The 13,300-nt window shown below is 37.8% G+C and overlaps 1 protein-coding gene and 1 non-coding gene across 2 annotated transcripts; one reads left to right on the top strand and one right to left on the bottom strand.

Annotated features, from left to right (window-relative positions):
- The first annotated feature begins 798 nt into the window (after positions 1-798).
- DNTTIP2 (deoxynucleotidyltransferase terminal interacting protein 2) lies at positions 799-8,430 on the top strand. Its single transcript, XM_085303590.1, has 6 exons — positions 799-2,528; positions 3,980-4,115; positions 4,771-4,866; positions 5,487-5,651; positions 6,615-6,724; positions 8,277-8,430. Exons 1-6 carry the CDS (start codon positions 799-801, stop codon positions 8,368-8,370), a joined length of 2,331 nt encoding a protein of 776 aa, XP_085159716.1. The 3' UTR covers positions 8,371-8,430.
- Positions 8,431-12,621: 4,191 nt separating this feature from the next.
- TRNAR-UCU (transfer RNA arginine (anticodon UCU)) lies at positions 12,622-12,706 on the bottom strand. The gene is given in 2 exon segments: positions 12,622-12,657; positions 12,670-12,706. It is a non-coding gene; the product is annotated as a tRNA-Arg (tRNA).
- Positions 12,707-13,300: the final 594 nt, after the last annotated feature.

Genomic DNA, 13,300 nt, shown 5'->3' with positions numbered 1-13,300 from the left:
GGGGCTGGGCCGCGGCTGCGTGGCCTCGGCTCGGGCCGGGTGCGCGGCCCCTGCGGGCATCCCGGCCCACTGGCCGCCCTCGGGAAGCCGTTCAGTGCTGCGGGGGCGATTGTTTGCTTTGCTCTGCAGCGATTTTAGCAGTTCCTCGTGGATTTTGCACTAGCGCGCAAATAACTGCCATGTAGGTGCTAATTGCTTAGGTAGCATATTTTTTGCTGACCCAATGTTACTCTGTTTTATGGGGAGGAGCCTGCTAYTGCAGAATGCTTTTGCCGGCAACAGAGCAAGTTTCTCCCAATATTTTCAGCTCTCCTCCAGATAATGTGTGAGTATCGTTAAGGAAGCTGATTCAGACTAGGGTTTGAGATATGTCAGTTCTTAAAACTGCTAAAATTGGATGTGAGAACCACCTAGGGGTGCATTATACTTGTTGCTAGGCCTGAATGGTTCACAGTTGGGCAAATCTTTAGACGTTTCTGAACGTTACCTTTGGATTTGTTTCCCATGACAGCTTTCCATAATCTTTTAGAATTAGCAGATACCTGGGTTTACTTGCATTTCTTTGTGGAAGCAGTGTTGGTTTTTTTTCTTTCTTTTTCTGTGTTGATCAAAAGACAGCAAACAGAACAGTAAACAAGGGATGGATGGATTAATAATGTTTCTTCCATGGAAATGTGCTGGAGAGGCACGTTATCAGCTTGACTAAATTTGCTTCAAAAAGCATTAGTGATAACTAAAGCATCCTTTGTGTGGAGTTACCTTATTTGTTAATAGCAGACTACTTTATTCATTTTCTAGATGGCATCTGCTGAAAATAGTACTCCTGTACCTATGAGGATGACTAGAAGAAGGAGTAGAGCAACTTCTAGGCCAGAGGTAATTCATGAATCTCAACTTGAGGAGCTGGAACATGCAGAAAAAAAATYGGATGTCAGTGATACCTTAGAGATGCAAATGACTAGAAATCAGAACAAAACTGTTGCAGAATCAGTTGCTGAACCACAGGCTGACGGAGATTTATCAGAAACAGAATCAAACTGTTCTTCTGTGTCTGGTCTTCATACACCTTTAATTATAAGGGTTACAAGACGACGACAAATAGTTGTTCCTTATCAGCCAGATTCTCCTTCCAAAAAGAGGCGTGACAAGACAGCTTTTCTAAATGAGTTAAGCAGAACTCAAGATGAAGATGATGTCTCTGAAGCTGAGTCTTGTTCTTCTGCTGTTTCTGGTGTCCGAATACCTGATGTTACCAGAACTACAAGTAGGCAAAGCAAAAAGAAAGTGCAGTCAGATCCAATTTGTGAAGCCCAGGGTGAAGATACTTCTGATGCAGAGTCGTGCTGTTTTCTTACCGAACCATCTGTCACTACCAAACGAATTACTAGGAGCATGCGAATGAAATCACAAACAGAAAATACTGAGCAGACTGAGAAAGTAAACAAAGCTGTTTCAGAAGATCAGAATTTAATTGAAGACACAGTTAAATCTGAGCCAATAACAATTTCTGACTCTAGACCTGCTGGAAAATGTCTCTCTGATACAGGAGAAGATGTTGCCTCTCTCAGTCAGGATAATAAAGAACCCAATTTTCTTAAGAGCAAAAGTTCTCCCAGATCTGCCAGTACAACCCTGAGGGAAGATGTGAAGCAAGATTTTTTGAATGATACGATACCCAGTAGTCTTGCAAAAGTAGCACAGAGAAATATCACTGAATCACCTAGAATAAAGGATATACAGACTGTTGGAGTAGCTGACTCAAAGGAAGAGTGTGGCCAAATACAAGAAGAGTGCGGTCAGATACTTATGGTGGGGGGGAAATTAAGGAGCATGGATCTTACTTTGACTGACTGCATGAGTCTCAAAAAATCTTTAGAATCCCAAGGGCAAATAATATCAAATAGAAGTAAAAAAAATCCAGAAGAGGAAAGAGCAGATGCTGAGACAGCTGTACAGGAGTCTTTCAACCATACTGATGAATTAAGCATGCAAAAGCAATCCAGTGAGGTGAGCAGCCCACAAAAGGACATACCTATTGCACAAACGACTGATAATGTTGGCAAATCCAGAATGCTTGAAATCAGTATAGGCAGTGATGAAGACCAAACAGGACAGCATACTGAACCTGAATCCCATGGCAGCAAAGGATCAAACAGGAAAAATGATTCTTTTGCGTTGTTTCTGAGTAAAGGTGAAAGCAGTGAATCTGAAAATAGTGATGACGTGTGTATAGGGGAAAAGGATCAGAATTGTATAGAAGCAGATGAGAGGACACCTTCCTTGAACAAATCTTTAGAAGACAATTCACTGCATGCTGAAGGACTTTTTGTAATCGATACAGAGCCAGGCATGGGTTCTAGCCAAAAGTATTATCTAGATCAGGTAGACCTAGTTAGTGATGCTGGAAGTAAGCCTGACGGAAGTGCAGAAGTTGAAGAATCCTCTGATCTGGAAGAGGCTGAAGAGGAATTGCTAGATGAAGATGAGAAAGATGAAGAAGACGAATTGTTGAAAAATAAGATTGATGTGTAAGTATCTTTGGGGGAATAACTAACATCTGCATTTCATTCATGCAAACACATGGTGTATTTACACAAGTGCTAAATGATGTGGGATAAATGAGGGAATTGTGTCATCACAGACTCATGCACATGAAGCTGGGGTTGTTCAGATTATAGAGTTATATATGTTATATTTAGGTGTTTAAATGCATGTGTATATATAGTAGGTATACATTCAAAACTGAAATCTATGTTTTTTTCTATTTAACATACAGCAGGACAGAAGTGTCTGAACTGTTTAGGCCTCCAGAGATGCTGTTTTAGCTGGCCTGGCATGTGTTCAGCTTAAAAATCAAATAAAGTCCAGGAAATCATCTATACATAGTTTAATTAAGTCATGCTTTTTAATCCTAATCAGTAGTATACACTTCTGTTTTCAATGCTTATGCTGTGAGTAACTTGAAGTGTGGTAACGCTTCAAGTGAAACCAGCTCAGTATTTAACCATAGAATGATTCAGGTTGAAAGGGACCTGTGGAGTTCATTTGGTCCAACTCCCAGTTCAGACCCCTTTATATACCTTCTGTTTTAAAGCATAGTATTCTGTTACATCCGATAAATAAGCCTTACTCTTTCAAAASCATTAAGGTAGGTAGGAAGTACAAAAATTTAGACAGGCATTCAGTGTAAAGAAATTGCAGGAGATTAGTTCATAGTTTAACATGGAATTCAAAAGCCCTGTATTAATAAGTATTCAGGCTATAATAAATAATTGTTGTACCTGTTTAGATATTAGCATATTGCTTCATAATACTTGATTACTCATTCTTGTCATCAAAAAACTCCTTTTGAGTCAGACAGCATACATTATTTAAAAATTCATTCCTTTGACTGTCTGAATGAAGTAATAAAAAATTGTGAGCCATGCTAGCTTTGAAATGTTTATTAACATTATTCCTAGTAGAGTTATACAGACAAGGACCTAACATCAGCATTTTGCTGATGAATTTTAGTCTCTTCATACTCTTCACTAAAAGTTGAAAATATTTTTACCTCTCATATGCTTTTTTCCCCCCTCTTTTGCTAGCAAGCTATTAAATGTATAGAAGAAGGGTGCTGGTCATGAGTTCATGTTGTAAGGAACAGAGGGTTTTTTTTTTTTTTTTAAGGTTAAGCAAATTAAGATTTCAATTTTATAAATGTAGTAGATAGGAATACTACATGAAGGATTTTTAAAAGAAATTACACTGGCAGTGCTCTTTGTAAACAATCACTTCATGTAATAGCATGTTTTTTTTTTTCTCATCTTAATTTTGTAACCCTTTTTCTTCAGGGTACAGAGAACTCAAAAAAAAAAAAAATTGCAGTACTGCACTTAATCAGGAAGAAGAACATGTTTACTGTGTTTCTCAGAGACCAGTAGAAGATTTAGCTACATGCTTGTTAATTTTATTTAATTGTTAACTGTTTCTCTTTCAGTTTACATCTGTCCAGCAACATAGATCCTGGTTTGAATATCAAGAAGCTTGGAGGTTTATATATTAGTTTTGATGCAAAAAAACAAAAACCTAGCTCAAATGTAATTAAGCAACTGAAGGAAAAAAAGAAGGATGAGGTAATATGTTTACAATTGTGCAGTTAACTGTAACTACAGTAACACAAATACATTTAATAATTTTGTTTACTTGTTTATAAAGATATATCCTAGTTTCCGAATTTATGGAGAATGTCTTTCTTGCTGAAGAGTGTATATAACTTTGGTTTTAGTGCCGAGAATAAAAGTACATGTGACATTTAAGAAACTGAAAAGTAGTGCAAATACTAGATTTATCCTGTAGAATAAAGAGAACTTAATTATGTCTGTAGCTTTACCTAACAGTACATGAGTTGAAGGTCCGCTAACAAGATATTAGTCCATAGCAAGAAGAAATTTCACTTAATTCAGCTCTATACCATTCCTAATCTGTGATTGTATTTCAAAGCACTCTTGAGAAAAAAGGAATGCATTATTTTCATTGAATCTATTTCTTTAGGCTTATCCATGATAGCTATGTTTACTCTAGTATATTCACTATCTCATTTTTTCCAAAGCTAGCCAACTGCTTTCTGTTACTGGGCAGAATCCTGCTATTTTGAAGGTCACTGCTGTCTTATTTGTGACTCAAATAAACTGTTCTCAACTCAAATATATTTTATTTTAATGCTTACTTACATTCTATATCATTCTCTTTTCATATGACCTCTTGATGTTATTTATTTTTTTCTTACAGCTCTTGCAAAAAAGTATAATAACTCCAGATTTTGAAAAGAAGGAATGTGTTCCACCCTTTAGGGAGTCGCTTCACCAGCTGAAGAAACAGCGCAAGGTGAGTGGAGAGTTAATCACAACTCAAATGACAAAGCAGAACTTTAGCTTGGAAACCCCATGTCAAACTGCGTGCACGTTCAGGCCTCACATAGTAGAGAAGTGATGAAGTGTAAGTTAGGATCTTCCATGAACCACCTTGTGAGAAGCAGTCTTGTGGAAGCAAAGTCTATTTGCTTATTGGGTCAGCCAGAGGTTTGGAAGGGTAAATTTTGATGTGGTGTCAGACCTGAGTAGGATCCTTGCCTCTGTTTTTTACCTTAATTACAGCACTGATTAAACATGCATTTTTAAGCTTGGGAGTTCTTTTCAGTTTTTTTTCTCTGTAGTTCTTACAAGAACAACTTTTACATACCTAACACTGTCTACATAACGTGTTGTTTCAGATGTTTAAGCAAGTGTGAAATTGAGGTGAAAGATACAATGCCCTCCTGTAGTACAAATCTGTGTTTAATACAGCACTGATGACCTACTAATAATCAGGGTCATAAAATACACTCTCTAAAGGTACAAAGATAGGTTGTAAATATCCATCTTTGTGGGTGGGAGAGGTAGGGAGGAGCCCTCTATCTTGTCCTGGTTGTTGAATGTAGTTTGATTATTCTTGGTATTGCCTCTCAGGCAGAGCGAGAGAAAACAACAGGTGATGGTTGGTTTGGTATGAAAGCTCCAGAAATCACAAGTGAACTGAAAAATGATCTCAAGGTTTTGAAGRTGAGAGCTTCGTTGGACCCTAAGCACTTTTATAAAAAGAATGACAGAGAAGGTTTTCCAAAATATTTCCAGGTAAGAAAGCAGCACTAGTACTTACTACTACTGCTGTAAAGTTTCGACAGTCATCCTTATTCTTTACCTAGTTTGTTGGTAGCCTCTATGGTTTTTTCATTTAATTTTGTAGTTTAATTGTTAAAGTATCTTGATTAATTGGCTGCTGTTCACAACTGTTTAACTGTATGTTCATGTTTATGTATTTATTTATTTATTTAAATTGTACAGAACAGAACAAATGTTTGACCTTTTAATCCCTATTCTTAGCCCTCAGTAGACTGGATTTTCACTTTTTAAGAATTGAGTTTTTTAACAAGGGTGCAGAAAATAAGTGTTTATTTTATTGATTAGTATATTTGAATGGTATCAACTGGCTTCTTGATCAGCTAGAATTTCTGCTGTTGTAGCTCTCAGGCTTGAAGCTTTTTGATGAGGAAAATACTGCAAAAAATACAGAACTTGGCTTGATTCCATGTATGTATGTCTGATTAGGTAGCACACTTGAGGAAATGGTCTACATTCCTCAAAATACTACCGTTTCACTTTAAAGGCTGGATTTTGTTGTATGTGTTTTGAAGTTTCTGAGCATTAAAATATTTGGATGAATGTGGTCCATATAATGAGGTGTGGTCTGTTTTTTTTTATTACATGAAATAATTAGTCCATGTATCTCCACTGCTGAACGGGTTAACATTCCAGTTGCATAAATGTGATGCTTTTCAGATTGGAGCCCTTAAACTAGAGCAGGGCTAACTACTTTTTAGTCATCTAGCAGAAACACTGTGATGATAGAGATAGGAAAGAGTTAAGATAGTCAAGAGACTTTCCTTTTGCTCCCTGAAAAAACATTAGATCCATGCAGTTGTAAAAAAGAAAATTCTGGTCATCTATGTATGTGTCTTAAGAATTGTCACTCGGATTAAAAATAATAATGAGCATCTTGCTGTTACAGTAAGACTGTTTATAATTTTTATTTTCTAGGTTGGAACCGTGGTTGATTCTCCCATAGACTTTTACCACAGCCGAATCCCTAAGAAACAAAGGAAAAGAACAATTGTTGAAGAGCTGCTTGCAGATTCTGAGTTTAGAAGGTATTTAAAATGGTTTTGTAAGTCTAATCCTATATGTGTGAGAGAACTATATTTTAAATAGATTACTTTTTTTCCTTTTATTTAGTTCATATATTGAGTTTTTTTATACTTTAAAGAAGAAAGCATTAATCTGTTTTAGCAGTTCAACAGCACTGCCACTGAGAGGCCCTAAGGGATAGGGGATAATTAGACTGTAAGAAAGTGTGTGTTTTTTTTTTTTTTTTAATCTTCATAAAATTCTTTTACCCACCTCTGCAGGGTCATCACTGTCACAGTTAAAGAGATGGCACTCAGCCCTGTTCTGGTTCACTTCAAAAACAAGTGTCCACACAGGCTTTCGCCAAAAACAAGGACTCTGAATGAGTGACTTCTGTTTATGTGTAAACCTTGTTTTGGCTGAAAGATCGATGAATACTTTTTCAGCATAATTGATAGAAAAGTGCTGCCTATACTGTTTGTATGAAAGTTCATGGGATTTTCATTTTATAAGCATGCCAGCTTGCCACCTGTCATAGGAATCAAAATTGCTCTAGAAGTCTTATTTGAACAATATGATTGAAAAAAAATTACTGTTTTTCCAACCTGCTGTTTTTGGAGTAGAACCCACAGTTGATCCATTTTTATATTGGCTATTACATGATGCTAGTCTGCATTTCTCTCTTTCTCTCTCTTTTTTCCCTCCTCCTGTAACATCTTTTTTTTTTTTTTTTTTTTTTTTGCAAATAATACAGGATTTGGGATAGTAAAGTTTAATGCTGTCAGGCTTGTAAATGTCAGGCTTGAAGTCAAATTACTATATCTATTTCTTAATTTATTTTCTGACTTTACATGGTTTGCAGGGCGTTTATGAGGAATAACTTTTTAAAATATAAATGTTGATGAAATTTGATTGATTAATTTATGTTGTGACTAATCAAAGGCTTTAGCCAGATATTTTAGCATTAGTGCAAGTATTTGTCAGGTTTCAATCTTGCAGTCTTTCAGCCTGTTAAAATAGTACTGCTGAGTGTGTTATGATTGACAGTGATAATTGGGATAGATACATAAGAATTTGTATTAGAGGAGCAAGTAACTTATATTTAGTAGGTATATCCTGTTCACTGATTAGTATTAATCTTATCTCACTCTGCAGTGTTGAGTAGAGGCTGATTATCTAAGTTTGTTAAGAGGGTAGTATAAAAATGGGTATAACCTATCTATAGCATTGTTAATGAGTTTTCCCTCTGTAAGAAATTGGTAGCAGTGTTGCAAATTGGTAGCAAAATGTTCGAAGTGTGATTGCCTATGTAATGAAGAAGTCATTGGTTATGCAAATATTATTGCTTCTTTAATCAAACTTATTTCAGAAACATGTTTACCTGCATTTACCATTAATGCCAGTATTGATTTCCCTTTACGTAGGCATAAGTGTATACAAAATTAAAGAAATCTGGCTCATAGAAAACATGGGAGAACTCAGTTTGGCAAATTATATTGGTAGAGTGTGTTCCATGTTATCTTTTCCTGCAGTTTGGTTTACTATGCTTAAAAGTAAATTATCTATTTTGTTCAGATATAATAAAAGGAAGTATCAGGAGATCATGAGTGAAAAAGCAGCTTTTGCAGCAGGGAAGAAGAATCGGAAGAAGAAGAAGTTTCACAATTAAGACTTGAAGAAAAAAATAACAAGCTGGAACTACTTACATGTTATAAACTATTTTACAGAATGCTTGCTGGTGTTTTGGGTTTTCTTTAAGATTGTGTAAATTGAGGTTTGGGGAAACTTTTGCAGCTGGGATTTTGGTAGGAGTTTTTATCACATCAGGTATCTAGAAGTGGATTTATGTGAAATATTCAAATTAAGGTTAAATTAAAAAGATGATGACTTAAAGGCATACTGTTAAATCTGAGCACTTAATCTGACTTTGCGAATTATGATCTGTTAAGTCTTCAGTCTAATTTCATTAATTCAGCCATGAATGGATTAGGAAGTTCAGTGTGTTAAAGTAGTATTTCACTTTGGGACTTACTATGTACTAGAGCAAGTTTTTCCGTATCTTACCAGATGTGTTGCTGGCCAATTCTGTAGCAAAGGATAGTGAGGAATAGCTTGGTTGTGCAGTATTTATTTCAACAGTGAACATAATATGGTTGAGAATGCTTTGGGAGTCTGCASGTGAACATAGGTACACCCACACACACACACCCCCCACCCCCCCACACACACGCAATCTCTCTCACTCAGTTTGTAATATCCACTCTTCTGTTGCTTTTTGTTAACTTTTACGATTTGGTAATTTTAACTTGTCAGTTGGTTCCATTTTCTAGGGTAATTTGCAGTCTGTGGTCTGGTAGCTGACTTTGGAATAGGAATAACCTTTTGTTCTTCTGTGAAGCTTAGTGCTATTTTTTTTAATAACCTGGTTATTGTTACACTTGTATTACAATTAACATAACTCAGTTACTGCCTTTAGGTAGCAGAAAAGACAGGAAATAGCAGAAGTAAAACTATCACTGCATCGGTTTAAATGGATTGGGTGAATGAATGTCAGAAGACTAGGAATGCTGATTATTTTTGTATAATGAGAACAAGAATTTTAAAGTTACCAAACTTTAAACAAGAAGTATGTTCTTGACCAATGTTTAACATCAAATTTTCTGCAATAGAGAGTGAAAAATAGCTGTTTTTTTAAGGATTAGGTATTTGTGCTGCAGATGGTTAAAATTAAATGAGTGATAGATTCCTTAAAAAGCATTGGCTGCTTGAAGATGAATGGTGCAAGAAGTAAAGTTTATTCATTGGGAAGTATCAAACATACACAAGTAGAACCAACCCATGTCTCAGCTAATATGTAGATGCTATTCTAGTATTTATATGTATGCTAATATTACATGATAAAAAAATCCAATAAAAACTACGGTGCCTCATTCCCTGAATGAGACGTGAAGGCACAAGAAAATTTGTATTGGACGCTGAAGAAAGAAAACAAGGCACCACAGTAGTTGTCATTGTTACATGTTTGCAGTGTTCAAATGAAAATTGGAAAAGCAATGTACAACTTTGAAATACTTTAAAAAAGAATTGTAAGCTTTGGTGTTAAAACAGCAAGTACCAGCTCAATGTCTGTTGCTCGGGCTGCTCAATAGCCAGCTAACAATTCCTTAGAAAAAGATACTTCATRTGCATCATAGTTAATGAGGGATTTGTTTTATGTTGAATAGCCTTCCCCTTCCTTCACTTTTTATAATACCTTCTGTTTGCTTACACTCTGCACTCAGCAAGTGCCTATCTTCTGTATGAACAAGAGGCAAGATGCACTGGATTGTGTCTGCTAACTTGCAAGCCCGTTTATTTGCAGGCTTGCTAGTCTACCGTTGTCTGAGCTTATGTTTCAGCCCTTCTTTCAGTGAAGCCACTAGTTTGTTTATCTTTTCTCAGCTGCCAATTTTCATGACAGTATAGGAATTTAATAGTTTGGACTCCTTGACCTTTCAATTAAATTTGATGGAAATTGGCATCAAATTTAAGTTACTGAGGAGAGTGAATAAAAACAAAATKCATCATGTGATTGCATAAGCTGATGATGATCAGATCTCTCAGAAAATACTTAAATCAAAAATTATTTGAAAAACATTAGCATATTTTGAGAAACTGTTTATCAATTGCAAGTAGTATTTTCTTGTGACTGTGCTTCCTGATGCATTAATGTGTAATTCTCCCTTTATTGTAAAGGATAAACATTATCAAATTTCCCTGAGATTAAAGAGTAATAGTTATCTTTGTATATATACACACAGCCACATTTACTGCTCTTTTGGATGTTGCTAGAATGTTTTGTGCAGGTATGAATAGTACTTCATTTATCCTGTTTTTTTGCTTGCTCCCCTTGGTTTTGCCTGTATTCGTCTTTGCTTTTGCCCTTGAGGCGGAGGCTGTCCAATGTTTTATGGCCCAGTGAGTTTGCAGTCCATCTCCTGGTGCTGCAAAGAGAATCAAAAGTGGTAGAGGTATTATTACTAGTGTGGTGCTGCCAGTAGGCCTGGTAGTTTAGGTACAGAAGTAAATTACTGCAATGTGCTGCTCATTTTCACACTACTTTATCCCTCCCTTGGGATATTTTAAAGCAATCAGTTTAGTCTTCCTAAAACTGAAGCTATTTTCTTCCTTCCTTTTTTTTTTTTTTTGTTTGTTTTTTCCTGTTGATTATCTTCACTRTCTTCCATGTGATATGACTATTTTGATCTCTTAATTTTTAAGAAGTTCTGTCTTTATCACAGGAGTCTAGATAGATGAGTCCTGGGCTAATTCAGCTTTCCCCACACCTGCCTATGTGCTCTTCTGTAAAAATTCCCTACTGCTCTATCATGCAGTTTCTCTGTCCATCTTCTGGATGGTAGCACTTACTCAACTTGTAAACTCTTTAAGTAATACTTTGTAAATATTGCTTATAGCATGCATGCATGCATGTATGTATGTATATATACATACATACATACATATATATATATATATATATATATATAAAAGCCTCTGCCCTGCGCTTTTCACTGGGAATTAGGTAAATTCACTGAGAGACTGAGCCATCCTTAAATACTAGAGGTAAAAGGGGAAATATTAAATGTTTGTGGAGAAATGCGTTGTTGGAAGTGCAAACAAGGGAGATGACTGTCACCTGTCAGTTGCTTTAGCTGCTTTTTATGGGATGAATATTGTGGGGGGAGGGGTTATATATATTTATCAATGAATTCTGAGAAAGATTGGTTCTGTAATGGGCTGTATTTAGCTTAGTACATCTTGCTTGTTACCAGCTTGAGAGAGAGTTACAGTTAGTGACAGTTAATGTTATTAATAGCATATTTCATTTTCAAATAGAGGGATTTTTCCTTCCCTTTATTATTTTTAAGCAATKAACATGATTACAGTTAGAAAGAAGAGGCCGTAGCCACCCAAGATGGAAGGTATCAAATTTCCACAATTAAGTCTTAAATTTGCATGATCAAAATCTAGGAGGTTTGGTTTTAGTGCTGCTGCTGTTTGGGTTTTAGTCCTTGTTAAATTATTGTTATTAAAAAGGCTACTCATTTTCTATCTGTAGATAAGTGCGCGTGGGGAAGAAAAGGTGATGGTGATTGAAGTGTTAAATGCTTCGGTTTTACGTTTTGTGGGCTTGCTTTTTTGCTTGAAAATAACTTCAACCAGAAATTTATCACAGACCATCACTGAAGTGCCTCCAGGAAAGAAGTGGGCTCATTTCCTACTCAGAATATTTTCAGAAGACTGTTCTGGAAGCATAGCAGCATAAATAAGTTGGTTTTTAGACCTAGCTGTGCCCAGAGTGGCTGCTGTTGCAGATTTGTTTGGTGGCGCTGCGCGTGCCGCTGGCGGGAGGACGGCCGGGCCGCTTTCGCGCTCGCTGCTGCCGGCCGGCCGGCTCCGGCCGCTGGGCGCGCACTCGCGCGCCGCAGCGCGGCGGGGCGCTCCCTGCCCGCGCGCCGGCGGCCGTTGGTGACGGTTGGTGCCCGCGCGCCGGCGGCCGTTGGTGACGGTTGGTGCCCGCGTGCCGGCGCGGAGAGGGAGGAGGACAGCACTTCCCCCGCTGGCTTGGAGGGAAAAGGCCACCCGCCGCGGCAGCCGGCTTCGGCCATTTTCCACCACCCCAGCCAGGAGTGAAGCGCCCGAAAACCGAGCTTGCAGCCCAAGCGGCTGCTTTGCTGTCGCGCCAACTGGAGGTTGGTGCCGTTGCCTCCGGCTGCCCCCAGCCTCCTGCCAGGCAGACTCGGATAGTTTCGCTGCAGGGAAGCGGCCGCCGCGAAGCGCCAAGTCGATCGGTCGGATTGCTCCGGCACTRAGGGCAAGGGCAGGAAAGCGGAGTGAAAAGGTAGCAGCTGAAAGGAAGACCTAACTAAAAGGGAATGTGCGACTCCGCCGGGACTCGAACCCGGAACCTTTGAATCCCTTCACCCTCTAGAAGTCCAATGCGCTATCCATTGCGCCACGGAGCCACCTGTTGGACTTCTCGTACACCGCCTATAGAGGCTGCGCGCGGCGGCCCGGCGCTGGACCGCCTGTTGGAAAGGACGTCCGGACTTCGGAAATGGTGTGAGTGCCTTTGATTTTGGATACGTTCTTTTCCGTCATTAGCTATACAGTCTTTTATCTTTTATTTTTAACTAGCATGAATAGGCTTGGTGTTTTTAGCTGCTCTGCAAGCAAGTCCAGAGGTAGCGCCCTGAGCGCTGCCCACGGCCACATCCCGGGTGGGGAAAAAACATACGAAGGAGAGGTTCGCTTTTAAACGTTTGTCACATGGCTACGGTGCTTTTTTTTTTTTTTTTTTGAAATGCTCTTTTTTCATTTATAAATAATGAATATAAAATATATAGTTTCTTCACTCTCGAGCATTTTAATATTAACCTGTATATTTAGAGAATAATATGGAACTTTCTCCAAACCTCCATAAAGTTGCCTAAAGAAGTCTTTGTATCATTGTTACACACCTGGAGGTGCTATATTGATGAATAACATCAGCTTTCATTTTGCATTAATGAATATATATATTCTAGCAGTATTTCTCATATTGCAGGTATTCATAATGT

Source organism: Rhea americana, unplaced genomic scaffold, assembly GCF_003343005.1.
Source record: "Rhea americana isolate MKP2758 unplaced genomic scaffold, rheAme1 scaffold_2, whole genome shotgun sequence".
NCBI classification, from domain to species: Eukaryota; Metazoa; Chordata; class Aves; order Rheiformes; family Rheidae; genus Rhea; species Rhea americana.
This window is presented reverse-complemented; position numbering and strand designations above follow the sequence as displayed.